The 17106-nt window shown below is 23.9% G+C and overlaps 1 protein-coding gene across 2 annotated transcripts; it reads left to right on the forward strand.

Moving 5' to 3' along the window:
- The first annotated feature begins 6841 nt into the window (after nucleotides 1–6841).
- LOC129606457 (putative uncharacterized protein DDB_G0282133) lies at nucleotides 6842–15715 on the forward strand. 2 transcript variants are annotated; one of them, XM_055516802.1, is made up of 9 exons: nucleotides 6842–7539; nucleotides 8201–8547; nucleotides 8623–8872; nucleotides 8976–11406; nucleotides 11653–12312; nucleotides 12386–13997; nucleotides 14074–14242; nucleotides 14364–14473; nucleotides 14564–14704. In XM_055516802.1, exons 1-8 carry the CDS (start codon nucleotides 6903–6905, stop codon nucleotides 14426–14428), a joined length of 6171 nt encoding a protein of 2056 aa, XP_055372777.1. In that variant the 5' UTR covers nucleotides 6842–6902; the 3' UTR covers nucleotides 14429–14473; nucleotides 14564–14704. The 2 variants fall into 2 exon arrangements, with proteins under 2 accessions (XP_055372777.1, XP_055372772.1); XM_055516797.1 differs by having other exon boundaries at nucleotides 14074–14473; nucleotides 14564–15715.
- Nucleotides 15716–17106: the final 1391 nt, after the last annotated feature.

Genomic DNA, 17106 nt, shown 5'->3' on the forward strand with positions numbered 1-17106 from the left:
CGTGGCAGCAGAAAAGAAATACAATTTCCGAGAAAAAAGAAAAAAAATGAGAGAAAAAGCAAAAAAAAACTCACATAGTCAATTTTTTTTGTTTCTCTTTTAAAATTGAATATTAGAGAAATGACATGACATGTTTGCCAAACTTAAAAAAAGGGGAATATTATCAAAAAAAAACTAAGAAAAAAAGAGACAGAATAATAATAATTTAAAAAAAGAAAACTATATAAATATATTATGTTATGTATGTGAATATGAAACGAATCGTTTTTGAGTTTAGAAAAGAATAGGCAACCATAGAGCAAGCAGGGTTGTCCCATTTTAATATATTAAATACAAAATTATAAAATTGACAATGTTGACAGTCTCTTCTCATGCAATTTTTAAATTTGCAATTTTTTACTGCTTAAATGTAATGTCGTTGCACGCTTTTCGGAGCAACTTAACTACAATTTAAATCATAAATTGCGTTAAATTAAAAATTGCAATCAGTTTTGTAAAAAATTAACAAACTATTTGATTGCTTAATTGCGTACGAACATATAAGATGCATGTGTGAGTTCTTCAGCATAAGCCTATTGAAACGTCGAATAAACAATCAAACAATATTGTAAAACTAAAAACTGCATATCTTCTCCTGTGTCCCAAATTTTGATTGGTTTTGCAATTTGGGTTGGATTTGGATTCATGTCATCAATTTATAAATTTGCGTTCCGTTTGTTTTTATTCCGTTCGTTAGTATAATATATTAATATATTAATTTTTGTTTTAAAGAGCACTATACAAGTTCTTTTCCTTCTTTTTTTTAGCACTTTCTCCAAAAATTTTTGAAAAAAAGTGCTTATTAGTTTCACTCTGTACGTCTGTCCGCCCTTGGACATGTTTACAAGATTTCTACAGCCTTGAAGATAGAAACTGAAATTTAATATGTACATATGTAGATCTTTACTAAAAACTTATTTCCGTAGAAGAAAATTTTTACCTATTTCCCCTTGTTTTCGAAAAAAATTTAAAAAATCAATCATTAATAACATATATATATATACATAAAATTCCATAATTTGTTATTCAAAACAAAACAATTAATAAAATCAGTTACAAATGTCATTTCTTCAAATGTTTGTAAGTAAATAACGTAAGAAATTTAAGTGGCCCATACTAAAATTCACATAGTAAATATTACATATTTGCCTATCACCCAGAAAAGTTTCGTAACGGATGATATAGATGTAGTTTTATACAACATACAAAGTTACGACCACAAAAATTAAAATTTTTAATACTTCCTTCAACTCTCATCGGTTCAACGTGTTGTAAACTTGCTACGTTTTCAACGTGTTGAGAGACCAAGTTGAATGGTGGATGGGAAGTATGAAAAGCATTTAAAAAAAGGAAAATACTAGAAAACCACTGAAGAACAAGATAAAAACGCAATTGATTTCCATTAAAACCTCGTTGAGTGTTGAATTAAACAAATATTGTTATTAAAAATTATTACATATTATAGTAATACATTCTATTTTTCATATGATCTGTGATGATAAATAGAAAAATAACTGTCATATGACATTTGACATAAAAATATAAGAAATAGCAAGCTAGTTTTGTCATTAAATTTAATATTAACGCTTTATACATAACAGAATATACGTTTACAAATTGAGAAATAAGAGTAAAAGTATTAATAAACAAAGCTATTGTTCTGTTTTACGAACTAGTGGAAGTTGCTGATATTTTTCTGAATTTAATATAACAAATATTTCTTTATGTGTACACAACATGCATACTAAGAGATAAAATATTTCATTTAATTGTACATAGGTATGTATATGATATTATTAGAATACATAATAACATTTAAGCTTTAAGCAAAAAAATTTTTGAACATCCCATAAACGGTCGATTTGCTGAAAATAATATAACGCATTTAAAATCATTGCATCAAATTTCTTAGAATTTCATAAATTATGTATGTTTGTATGTATATAAAAAGTTTTTTTTAAAAAATATAAATTTGCTACAATGTTCAAATAAGCATTGTTTGTAAACATTAAACAAAGTTTAATGTTTACAAACATTAAATGGTTTTGGAATTACTGTTCTTTTGTTAACACTTCTGATTGTTGTAGAACTTTACAAGATGCATAATATTATATAAAAATATTTTGTCAAATTATCAAATAAAAAAATAAACTCTTCAGAAATACAATATCTGATATTGCACGGCTTATAATTTTGCAGAAAGTTAGGTAATTATTGTGAACTCAAAGCAATTCACACAGATGATTTGTGTCTATAATAAAATTTTGAAATATTTTGAATTAATGGAAGGGAATAAACACTCAAAAAGTATTCACATTTGAATTTATTTGCTTTTATGTTATTTAGAAATGCACCAAACTGATTCTTTAACGAATCAATTAGATTTCTTCTCTTTTTTTCAAATTGGTAGCATTAAACTATTTTTTTTTTTCTGAAAATTGAATTTCCATATTATAACCTTAATTGTTCATTGTAAATTGAAAACACTTGAATTTGACTCAATAAAAAAAAACTGTGCTTTAAATAAAGTGAATGACAAATTTATATAAAGTACATGAAACGGTCACGAAACTGACAAACCAATGAACTCATCTTAAATGTATAATTCATTAAATATTCAGAAATCAATAACTGTTATTTGCTAATGACATTAATATTTCAATCAAATTTTGTAATTATAGAGTTTTTGTTCACAGAGTTACCTTTTTACAAGCTCTGTTGCATTGTTCTAATAAGGTCTCTTCGAAGTCAGAAATGTAAACACGAGTCAAGCAAAATTCTCTTACCGTAACTGCGTAGATAATGAAGTGGCAAGTTGAAATATATATTTATTAAATTTATGTAAATTAGTAAAATTTTTAATGTATTGTAATTTTTGTTGACAATAACTTGTGAATTGCTTTGTTAAAATTTTCTTAACTTTTGAAAATTTTCTCTGCTTACTTTATTTAAAATTGCAATAGTTATAAAACGTCATTTTTGTTTGGCTTTCAAACTGACAAGGCAACTTCACTTTCGAGATGATTTCAACTCAAGTATACATATATCAAGATTCATATAAACACTCGATAAAGTTAAAAAACGAAAACGTCCAAGTGTCAATCACTTTTTAGGTTCTTGCATACAACTTACATACATATATTGTTACAATAAGAATGTGACATAAATTTTGTTAAATGACGTTTCACTTGAAAAATTGACAATTGTAAAATCGAAAATAAAAAAAGAAAAAAAAAGTTTGTAAAAACAAAGTTCAACTTTTAAAAAAATGTCAAATTTATTGAATTATTTTTTCACTAAAATGTCTTATAGTTTGTTAAGGGAGGGTAATGTGATTGTTTCAAATTTTGTAATAAAAAAATTAGAATAAAGAGGAAGAGGAGAGGAGAATAAAACGAAGGAAATAAAAAATAAAGTCCTTTTTACATTTTCTAATTATCGATTTAATACTAAAATGAGTAGAACACATGATGATCAGTGAATTGTTTAATAAAAAAGTTAATTCTGCTTTTTCTAAATTATGAAATGTTTTTTTTTCTAATTTAAAAATTAAGTTTAAAATACTCTTGTTTATGTGGATAAAATATTCTCATACATGTAAGTAGTATGTACATATATTTTTAATTATAATGTTATTTATAAGTAGTTTGGACATGTTACATATCTGTTAAATATGCTGAACTTCTTTAAAGGAATTTAATTGATGCAAAGAACTGGAATGTGTCGTCGTAAAGGAATTGTCCAATAGGATTCTCATTATGAGCCAGTGTTAATTCGCAGTATTTGCGGTTCTTTTCCCGTCATTTGCTAACCAATAAATTTAGGCGTATTAAATAAATAAATGTTAATGAAATATCAGGAAATTACAAACGTTTAAAAAAAAAAGAAACGTACGCCAAAACAATTTAATTGTGTCATTTTACAAGAGTAATTTTAAAAAATGGCAATGCTTATAACTTCGGGGCCATACAACATAGAGTTATCATTAGGAGCTTGTTTTATAGGCGATATTATAGTTCTTTATTTTTGGTCTTACTATTAATTTGATTTAATTGAGTTTTCGAGATACTGGTCGTCAAACTCAGAATTTTTTTTTTGAAATTATTTTTTATGAAGTTATAAGCTTTTATTTAAATGCAGGAAAAGTCCGGTACCTTTTTCTCAACATTCTGTAGCTCGAAAACAAGTATATCTGCACTCCTCCCCTCTTTTCCAACAATTTTTTGCTGGAAATTGTTCAAAGAATCATCCACCTTAATTTATTATTTGCCACCTGAAGCAAAATACTTTCTATAATTACTGTATTCTTTATATCATATGAATTTCATCTCAAATTTCAGATACATAATACAATGTAAGTGAAAATAATTTTGGAGGAACTATTATTATATAGAAATTGAGAATACCCTAATTATAAGTAAAGTTCATAATTATTGTTTACTAAAATGAAATGAAACAATATATGTCTGTATGTACCAGTTTAATTGTTTCTTTAAGGAACAATTTTGAGTCAGGGTATTGCAATATCAATTGAATTTGTATTAAACAAACTTACGTCTTCTATTTTAAAATAAACATTTGTATACCTAACTTATATAGATTAAAACTTTTATCTCAGGCATTGAATATTAATTAAAATACTAAGAGAAATTGCGCCCCTCCAACCGAACTTTTGAATTATTACGCCTTCAAGTTTTTAAGAATTAAATTTTCGATCAATTTTATCTTGAAAACTGATTATGAAATCTATTTAAAAGTAAAAATAAGCATCATAAATAACAATTTTCCTATCCAAAAGTACTTACTTATATTAAACTTGTAAAAGCCGAAAAAAATTAATAGTATATTTAGAACAATTTAAACATTTCTGAATATTTTAAGCCTGTATATTTTAGCCTTTATAACCGAACTGATATTATTTTTTTTGTTTTGGTTTCAAGTGTTATATGTACTTAGTTCGGGAAAGTGGAACAAACCTTGTCATTGCTCTTTAATTTGTTAACTCACGGAGAAAGTTGTGAATACTGTGAAAGTCCGTAAAAAAACATTTGGTTCCTTGCAATTCCGTCTCTGGCAGGTTTTATAATTAAATCTCTATATAAGTCTGACTTTGAATGAACATTTGTTTTTATAATGTACATATTACAACGGTTAAAATTAATCGTTATAAAATAATTGTCATTCTATATTTTTTTGAATATGAACTTTATTCCTCAAAACAAAAAATTATGATTATGTTTCATTTTTTATTAATTAATTCTTTTTTATTTTCTTTTTTTTTTTTGTTATACTAGCCTAAATTATGTAATGAAAAAACGATAATGATTATTAAATGACATCATGTAAAAAATAAATATTAGGATTAAGTCATTTGGTTTTCAAATACAATGTAACAAACATTTTACGTACACCACGACCTCATTTTGCAAAAATAATTTTGGTTTCCAAAAAAAAAAAGAAACTTATCGCAAGTAACAAAGAGGAGGTTGCAATTCAAAATAATTATTTTGTAATGCAGTGTACTAAAGATGTGTTCCTATATTAAATTTAAATGTTTATTTAAAAAACAAATTAAATGGCCTACTATGTAGCCTAAACAATTATACATTGGATCTATATGGCCACTATAATTTCGTTAGTTAATTTTTTTTAATAATGACACCAAAAATGAATGATAGGTTTCAGAAAAATGTGTGTGAATGATAAAAACTATGATGATATATCGCGTTTGTATCACATAAATCACATGAATTTTTTGTTGAATTAGAAAATAGATACTATGATGACTGCAAGTATTAAAGTTTTTTTATAACTGTTGCAAAAATATTATAATTTAAAAGAGGGGCATATTAAAAATATGTTGAATATTGAAGAATTAGTTGAGTAGATTTCTAAGTATATGTGTGAGACTTTTAAGATTTAATTTAGAACTTTCAGTGTATGTCGAAAATTTCCTTGCATTTTGATATAAGATAAATTTTTTACGCAATGTAAAGTATAAAATGATGATGAAATATCGCTGTGGAACGTCGTAAATCGAGGCATTGGTGTTCAGAATATTATACATTATGTGTGTATTATGTTGTTAGAAAATTAAAATGAAATAATCAAGAAATAAATAAAAAGTATAAAAAATATGGGATAGGATAGCACAGCATAAAAAAGGAGAAACAAAAAAAAGGAGAGTAGAAAAAAGCCAATATCTTATTTTAAAAGGATTAACCGTTATATATTTCATTTCTATTAAAGCCGTTAACGAAGCTGTTTTAAACGGAATATTAAAATTAAAAAAAATTAAAAGTAAATTTTAAAACAATAATATTAATATAATTTATTGAATTCTATAACACAAAAATTATTAATAAAGGGTGAAGGATGGAAGGTGAAATTATTAATTAGAATAAGATGGCTGAAGTCGCGTACCTTCACATTTTTTTATGTTTAAATTATATTTAAATAAATTTCCTTACAATTCGAATAGGAGTGGTATCTTTTAATAAACTACCTACATATCGATATTAATTACCTATCTATCGAGAATTGACAGGGAGAAAACAAGGGGAGAAGTTTACGAATGGAATGAGAGTTATAATCACATAATTATGTAATAATACTGATAACTAAAAAAGCTATTATGTATATAATTATAAAATATAATAAAACTTATATATTACACATAAAACTTTTTTTCGGAAATTGATCAACGAATTTTTTCTTAGCTTTATTTTGAAAAGTCTTAAAAAAAATCAAATCTAATTATTTATAATTAATTATTTTTTCTTTTTTCTTTAACAGGAAAAAATAAATAAATAAAATAATTAAAAAAATAAGAAAAAAAAACTCAAAACTATTTTAATTTCAAAATGCGAATTCTTGAAACATATAATTTCGAGAATCAAACAACATATGGTATTACTGGTGAGATTAAAACGGCAACACTATTAGGTGATAAAAAAATTGCCATAGCAAATGAATCATATATTGAAATTTATGATTTTGATGAAAGACAACAACAGCAAAATATTTTTATTCCAAACAATATTGAAATTTATCCAGCAAAATCTTCAGCAACACCACCTTTAACATCACCACCAATAGTATCATCGCCATTAACATCACCACCCATAACATCAGCAAAACAACATTTATTAGATAAACTATCAACTTTGTCGTCACCAAAAATATCATCAGATTTGTCGACGCCGCCACCAGAAATACATTCATCATTATCGAACAATATTGCAAAATTTTCAACATCATCGTTAACAAATCAATCATTAACTTCATCAGTACCATTGGTAGAATCATCAATACTAAAAGAACAATCGTTTATCAAAGAAGACAATGAGAAAATTGAATTGGATAAAGACAAAAAAGCAACTGATAAAGCAAAAAGTGATGATAAATCAAAATATAATTCAGATTCAAACCAAAATCAAATAAACAAACAAATATTTGCTACATTAGGTGATATACAGGAAATGATATTTTGCAAACAAGGTAAATTTTCATATTAGATTGTATTTTGTTTAACATATTAAATTTGAATTGTAAGTTAGAGATATTGGGGTATTATCAATATCTTTTTAAAACCAAAAATTACTATATACATGCATACTTATTTTGAATGTGATTTATAATAAGCATGTACATATATACTTATTTTTTTTAAATGTACTCAATCCTTTTATAGGATTGGTTCTATATTTCTTTAATTACAAGCATTAAAAGAAACTGCTCACTAAAAGTTTCTTTATTTGACCGTTTACATCTTCTGATGTAATTACTTTAAAAGCGATATAACAAAATGGAATTAAAATAAATTGCTAAGCTTCCGTATGCAATAATTGTAATTAATAAAACTTTTGGAATCGTATCGATAACCAGCGTAAATTATTGAAAAATTTTTTCAGTAGTAAAATGTGTAATAAAAAGTACAGAAGAGCATAAACAGTTTAAAATTTCACAGAACGAAAGGTTACGAATTATATTTAATTATATTAAATTAATTATGATTTTGTAATTTCTAATGATTAATTATGAATACGGATAATAATGAAATAAACTTATGGGTAAAAAATTAAAGGTTGTTTTTATAATACTTACAAATAATAAAATTATTATATTAATAAAAATAATGATTTTATTCAAACTATTGCAGGTAATTATCTTCTTAGCCTGGAAAAATTTAATTTTGAGAATGATTTCGGAGAAAATTATAACAATCACCAAAATGGTAGATCAAATAGCAATAAAAATCATCATGGATCAAAAGTTACCGTTGATGATAGTAATAATTCAATATGCAAAGTATTAATTTACTCAAATATATTGGAATATTTTGAAAATAATTCAAAAAAAGATAGTGAATCTCAGAATAATAAAGAAATGCCATTAATAGTACCTAGAATAGCATCAAAAGTAACACCAACTGTTAACGTTACAAATGGAATTGAAGTTATTGAATTGGAAGTTTATGAACCACCGGATATGGTTAATTGTTGTCAGGTATTTACAAACAAATAAATAAATATGTCTTGTGCATATATAATTAAAAGAAATTTTTTCAAATTATCATTTCAGGAAACTGGAAATATTCTTGTTAAATCAAATTTACATTTATATTTATTTAATTTTCGTGAATGTACCAATGATCAACAACATTTCAATTATATAGACTTTTTTGAATTTCCATTTTACTTAGAATTAAATTTTTTACCGACACAAATATCACTTATTGAAAATGTTATTGCGTGCATTAATAAAAAACAATGTATTGTATTTAAAATAATACAACATGAGCAACGGGAACAACAAGAGCAACAACAACATGGTAATTCAAAAACTTACATTAATTTAACTAGTATTTTAAATTACAACAGTAATCATAATGCTGATATTAATAATAACTTTAATTTCAATTATAACAAAAATAGATTTTGATGAAATATTAGACGATGATGAAGATTATAATGGTATCAGTTATGCAACAAGCACAACCACTACAACAACAACTGCAACAACAACTGAACTAAGCATTGCAGCAACATTAAGTAATGATGATGACGACGATATATTAATTTATAATAGAAATGATAATAATTATGATCCTAATATTAAAGTAGTTGATGATGAACAACATAAGATTAATGATACTATTCAACAACAACAAAATATTGAATATAACAAAAAGGATATAAACCGTACTAAGAAAGATATTGATACTGATTCATTAGAGTATAATAATAATAGTAAATACAAGAACAATAACATTAAAAAATTAACTGCAAATGACAGTAAAAATGATTCAAAAATAAAAAAATTGTTAAAAAAAATATCTGCATCATCAACACCATCTCTCGATTATGGTTTATTAGTTCAAAATTCTGAATTGGAAGACTGTGAATTAATTTCAACATGTGATTCAATGCCAACATTAAAAAGTAATAATAACAATAATAATCCAATTTCTTCAAGACAAAAATCTTTGAATGAACAACAATATCAAGCAAAACAAAATGATGTAAAAAATTTAACAATTGAAGACCATCCAATACGATCAAATGATATTAACGTTAAATTGATTAATGAAAAGCATTATAATTTTAACAATAATGATAATATGAATCAAGTATATAATAATAATTATAATAATTATTATAAATTTAGTGAAAAAAAATATGAAATAAAAAAAATGTTACAAATACGTATGGCATCATTAAAATATTCAAATTATATAAAAATCCCAGAGACCTTCACTTGTTTCGATTTAAAATCTATTTATAAAAAATGTAATAATAGTAATAATAATTACGAAAGCAATGATAAAACAAAATTAAATAAAACATTTTCAAAAACCGAATGTGGAGAAACAACATCGTCGTCATCGTCAACTGCTATACCAAGTAATAGTAATAATAACAGCAACAATAATAATAATACCCATAATAATAATAATAATAATAATAATACTCATAATAATAATACTGATAAAAAAGATTTAATGAAATCAAAACGTTATATTGATTGTATTGGCTTCAGTTTTATAATTACGACAACTGCTGCTGATGGCTATTTATATCAATTTTGTAATCATGGCAAATGGTATCGTGAAAATCAAAAATCATTGACAAAATATCAATTTACTGCACAAGTAATATCAATTATAATATCAGATTTTGTCGTACATGCTGTTACTCGTGAAACAATTGAAACAGTAACATCACGTATTGGCCATAAATTATTTTCAAGTTATTATGAATATCCAATGTTAAGTGAACCATTTCCCAATGAATCTTCAGCAACAACAGATATGCAAATTTTTTGTATGAAATTACATTCATTTTGTAATATACAATTTGTATTAAAAACAAATAAATATTTAATATTGATATCAAAATGCCCAGTGGAATGGTGTAATAGTGTTGCTAGTAATAGCAATTACAGTAATACTAGTAGTAATGATGTAATAAATAGTACAACATCATCATTGCCGCCATTAACATTAACAACTACAGCAGCTGCGACAACAACAACAGTAGCATCCTCAACAAAAATGGACACTACAAAAACAATAACAGATATGGAATCAATAACAGTAATTAATTCAAAAGAATCAGTTATTGATAATACCTTTACATTTAATAATGATAATATAAATAATAAAACTCATACTTCATCATCTGATGTAATATCGATTATTAATACAAATAAAAATAGTAATACTAATATCAATAATAGTGCTAGTGTTGTTGGCATACTTAATGGTAAATATTTTCAATTTAATGCAGTTAATAAAAAATATACAAATAATCGAAAAAATAATAAAATATCAATGTCATCTGGTTCATCGTCGCAATCATCATCATCAGCGTCACAATTCTCGTCGTCAATGATGACAACATCAGATACAACAACAAGTAAATTGATGAAACAAATTAATTCATTTGAATGGACCGTATATAGTTTAAAAATGCCAGATGCAATACGCTTAGCTGACGATTTAGAAATGTCAGCTAGAGAAACATTAAAGAATGGTAAATCAATATTTATAAAAAGCAATAATAATATCAATGATGATTGTATGAAATTACATTATGGTGAAGATGAAAATAATGATGTTAATAATACAAATTTGATAAATAATTTTGATAATACAATAAACGATTTGAATTATTTAATAAATGATATTAATAGTTTAAATGTAACACAAGCTAAGTATGATTTGGTATATGAGTTATTAACCGAAGCAAATATAATACTACGATTAGCCAAAAATTTAGATATCAATTATAATGAAATTTATTTAACAAAAATTGATGCAATGTTTAAAAGAAATTGTAAATTTTTAGCTGATATTATAATACAGTAAGTAAAAAGTTATATAAATTTTGATATACTTGTTTTCTACGTACATTCTCTTAGATGTATCATATGAGGTGATAGAGTATTATTCAAAAATATTTGTAATTTTCTAATTAAAATCAATTTTGAAATTTACAATTTTAAGCCCACAATACTTTTGAATAATACTTTTAATTTAAGCGATGAAAATGTGAATAAATGTATTATATTCTTGATGAGAAATTTCAGTACGTATTTTCTTTTTTTTAGGTTAGATAAAGAGGAACAATACGGGGAAGCAATCGGTTATTATAGAATGAGCGAGACGTTACCGCAAATTATATATGAAACATATTTTAATAATTTAAAAATTCAATCATCAGATTATTTAACTGCAAACAATATTGAAAATAATAAAAATAAAATGATTGGTTTAACGCATACAATGAAAACAATTTTAAATTGCTTTGCTAGAAAAAGACCAGATAGTGATTTTTTATATGAAATGATAATGCCAATATTACAAAAAAATTTGCCAAAAGATATTAATAATGACGATATATTGAAGTTCTTCAATATGAAGACTATAGAATCTTCGTCATCATTATCAAATAAAGATTCAGAAAACATAGAATTATCAGTGATAGAAATTTCAAAAACATCACACGATACTATTGTCGAATCATCTGTATTGGATGAAAAAAAAAAGAAAGATATCAAGGACACAGAATCAAATTTAGGAATAAGTAAATCGGATACAGTAAATAATGACGAAATAAATGCAATGATACCATTTGGTTTTGAATTATTTCGATATTTTTATGTGTATGACAGAAATTCATTGGGTGTATTAGGTCTAAAATCTATGCCATTTTTAGATTGTAACATTGATAATTATATATTATATCTAAGTTCAAATGATATATCAAGGTAAATAAAATAATTAATATTTTTCATAACATAAGTTATATGTTAAAACATTTTTGTTTTCTTTTAATAACAGTAATCACAACGAAATGTTATTATATTCACTAACATTAAGCCGTATGAAAAAATATGAAGAATCACTATTACAAATAGAAAAAATGACAAGACATCAATTATATTTATCTTTGAAATTCGCTTGGCATATAATATTTGATGATAATTTTAATCCAGATAATTATAATGATGAACAATTTTCGGAATTTACTGAACGCATATTATTTAATACAAGTAAAACGTGTTTAATTGAAGCAATTAGTGATGTTTTCTTATATTATTTATGTACAACAAATAAACTTCGGATTAATTTTATAATTAAATTGTTTGTTAATTATTTTGCTTTACATGTTGAAAATTATAATATTATAAGAAATAGTAGTAAAAATGATAACAAAACAAATAATTTGATAATTAATAATAATGATATTGCAAGAAAAATTTTTGAAACCATATTAAGTTGTTACTGTCATGATTTCTTACAATCCGAAATTAATGATATTGATAATATAATACCATCATCAACGAATAATAACATTATGTTAAGTTATTTTAATAATTCGAAAAAAATTACAACAACAGAAGCAACTTCATTACCATTATCACCACAAAATAGTATCGATAATCCAGATGATTCAACTGATAATATTTTAATAAATTATTTTAAAATAAATAATCACACAAAACATAATTTGAATTTTATTAATTGTAATAATAATAGTAATGTTATTAATTTAAATAACATAAATGATAATAATTACGGTAGTGGTAGTCCTAGTTCAAGTAATAATATACAAACACAACAACAACAAGCAAAGGATATTATTAATTACAATATAATAACACAGAATTTAAATTATAATAATAATAATAACAACGTTTTATTAATGAATATAGAACAACCAGAAATAAAATCTCTTATATTATTACTTAGATTATATTTAGGTAATTTGGCAACAAAACAAAAATGCAAATTAAATTCCAATTATCCAATAAATAATAAAACTGTTTTAAATGATGATAACATTAATAATATTGATGAAAGTATAATAATAACAAGAATACAATATATTGATGAGTTGATTAATTTATATGAAAAAAATAAATTAGCGACTATAAAATTATATAAAAGGTCAATTTTAAATAATAATTACAATGCTAATAGTAATAATAATAATAATAATATTAATAATAATAACAACAATAATAATAAAAATAATAATAATATCAATAATAATAATAGTAATAATAATAAAAATAATAATTTAAATAGCAACAATAACAATAACAATAAAGTTTTCAATTTACAAAATAATAAATTAAATTTATATACAAACGATTATGAACCAATTCCCGAAATTTTACCAAATTACAATTTACTACAAAAATTAAATATTTCCAATAATAATATTAATAATGATAATAATAGTAACACAAATAATAATAGTAAAAATAATAAAATAGATAATATTGATATTTTAAAAAATATTAACGATCATATAAGACCTATTGCATGCTTAAATGAGAGACCAAATTATTTAAATTTTATGGAACCATTTAAAAAGGAACATTTTAAAAATAATTATTTTATTGGGCATACTGATGAAATTGTTATGTGGACTTTAAAAATTCAAGTAAGAGAACTACACTAAATAACATAATCAAGCTAACATTTACTTATTATATTTCTTTTGTTTTAATTTTTTTTAGTGCTTATTAAATTCCATTAAAACAAATTGTATTTTATATGATTTCCTATTATTTATTCAAAAAAATCCTCATTTAACTGGTATTGACAGTTTTATATCAATATTATTACCAATGGATTCGGCTATAAATTTTTTAACAATTGTTTATCCAGAAGTATTATATGAATATGGTAAATGTTATAAAATTTTAAATGATGATTTTCGTGCAATATTTAGAACATTAATAAAAAAAATACGTGAATTGATGACAGAAAAGCAATCGATAATAACAACAAACAAAAATGTTTTTAGTTATGAAAGCGGAGACCAAGAAAATCAAACGAAAATTGAAAATGAAAATATTAATAAGTCATTAAAATATATTGAACATCAAATTGAAAAATATCAAAAAGTTTTAGATGGTGAGTCTCGAAGATTTGTAAAATTAAAGCAAACAAAAATTCACAAAAAAAAAAAATGAATGTATCGAACTTAATTTTTTTTCATTTCAGAACTGCTTCATAGTTTACATAATGATCGTTCGTTCGAATCGTTTTTAAATTGTTTACCAATTGAAGAGGTTTCGATTTCTGGTAAGTTTGTTATTCGTAAAACATCAAAAGAATTGATATCAGAAATTCATGATACTAATAATACAAATGAAATTGATAATGATGATAAAAATAATATTAATGGTGTTGAAGAAAATATCAGTGAAAATTTAACAGAACCATTGAACTTAGCATTACAACCAGAAACAACGATCACTGCAACAGGTGTAACGAAAACAAAATCATTGCGAATGACAACAAATCCAAAGCAAACAATAAATACTAAAAATGCAAATATCTCAAGCGGAACGCAAACAATAACTGAATATGTTATGGATAATGTTGATGAAACAAATCTATTTCAAGTTTTTCTAAGAAAATGTGTGGCAAAACAACGTGTTGAAGCATTGCAAACAATGATAGAATCAACTGGTAAACAATTATTTGAAGCAGCTAAAAATTCACAATTAAATTTAAATTGAGTTTTATTTGAAAATTTTTCAAATTTCGCGGAAATTACAAATCCTCAATTATTTGATTTAGCATTAATAAATAATTTGAAATGTTTTTTATTGTTCAATAGATTTAGAGAAATTGTATATGATCTCATAAATTTGATCATCAAAAAATGAAAACCCAAATTAAATGATCTCTGATATTGTTGAAACTTTCTTAAATTGAATCGAAATATAGCAGTCATGCTGAAAATTTCTAATAAATACTCTTTGTATAAAGTGTTTCAACAAAACATAGAATGTACAAGTAAGATCGATAGAGCGTTAAAAATAAATTTGAATTTTTAAACGGTTTGCTTTGAATTCCGATCAAATCCACATATGGTTGTTTTTTAATTGTATAGTAGTATCTTAAAATTACATTTATTTTAAAATTACATAAACATTTTCTTGGTATACAATTAAAATTTTTTTTTTAATTTTTTGTAACAACGTTTTGTAGATTTGGAGTGTTTTGTTGAATTATTAATTTCAATCCATTAGATTCATCTTGAAATGAAAAACTTATATTTAGAGGATTATTTTTGAACTTTTAAAATGCTTTTTAAAGTTAATTTTTTGCTTAATCTTATAATATATTCTATTTTAAATATTTTGATTACGATGCAAAATGTAATTTTTATATTGTTTTTTATGTAAAACAGTAATTATGATTATAATAGTATTTTTTTATATTGTTTTAATAAATTATTTATTTAAATTACATATATATAATTATATGTATATTAATATATTATGTAATGTTTTATTAATATAATTATGTAGTTTATGTAAGCATATATAAGCATATTTTAACTAATTAATCATCTTTTAAGCTTTGACATACCATAATAACATATTTATTTAAAATTCAAATAATATTATTTTATTAAAAATTAAAAATATGACAATATATTATGAACATACAAACTATATGTCTATATAATGAACGCTATAAATCGTCTAAACACGTTAAAGATATGAATACCAAAGAGTAAAAAAAACCAATTCGAATTTCCCAATTTTTTTTTAAATAAGAAACGAATTTTGACTTAATAAAACAGAATTTTTTTTATTTAATTCAATCTTAATCAATTTGTTTATTTAATTATCAAAGTATTTTTTTAAGCGGACTCACCAGCACGAATTATAGCAGCCTCTTTTAATCAATTTAAATTTAAACTTTTGTAATGGTTTATTGGGAAATATAAACTGGATATAAATGAAGAAATAAAGGACAGGAGATCATTAGAACTTTCTTATGTTTTTTCTTCATGTTTTGACTTTAGGTCCTATGATTAGCGAATTTGCCTAAATTTTAGGCGAATGAGCTGTGAAATCTGCAGAATGAAAATTCTGTGTGACAAGTTTGGCGAATGAAACCAAAAATTAATTTAATACACAAGTGTTTTTTTTATTGGATATTATAGCATTGAAAAGTTTATGAAGATATGAAGATCAAAAAATACAGAAATAAAAGCTGAATTGCGATTTGTCGCAGTGAGTAAATTGGAAAGAGGCTTGGATGCAGGGAGGTTGAGTGTAGTGTCTAAGAGTAGTAAAGAGCAGTAGTAACTCGTTTAGAGAAAGATAAATATAGTATCAAAAAAAAAAATTTTGTATGACATACGAACTATGAGTTAGTGAAACTATTCAAAAACGAGTTTAAAAATTTAAAAAGTGATTTCTTGTCGCTTAAAACTGAACTTAACCTGTTAAGCGATTAGTTTTTCTTACTCAGGTCGATTTACTGTGCAGAATTAATTTCAAGCGAAGACGCGAATTTACGAAATTTTGTTAACAGGGAAATTTTCGTTTTTTACTTAACTTTAAATTTCATAGCAAATGCAATTTTCTTTTTCTGCATGACGCACATATACGACATTAACTAAAAAATTAAATTTTGAAATTGACGTATATATACGACATAATCTCTTAACAGGTTAAAGAAGAGCTCAATGAAACTTAGTAAGCAAACGAACGCATTCAAGTTTTGGAACAAGAAGTTGA

The sequence above is a fragment of the Condylostylus longicornis genome, unplaced genomic scaffold (genome assembly GCF_029603195.1).
Source record: "Condylostylus longicornis isolate FDR11 unplaced genomic scaffold, ASM2960319v2 ptg000003l, whole genome shotgun sequence".
NCBI lineage: Eukaryota > Metazoa > Arthropoda > Insecta > Diptera > Dolichopodidae > Condylostylus > Condylostylus longicornis.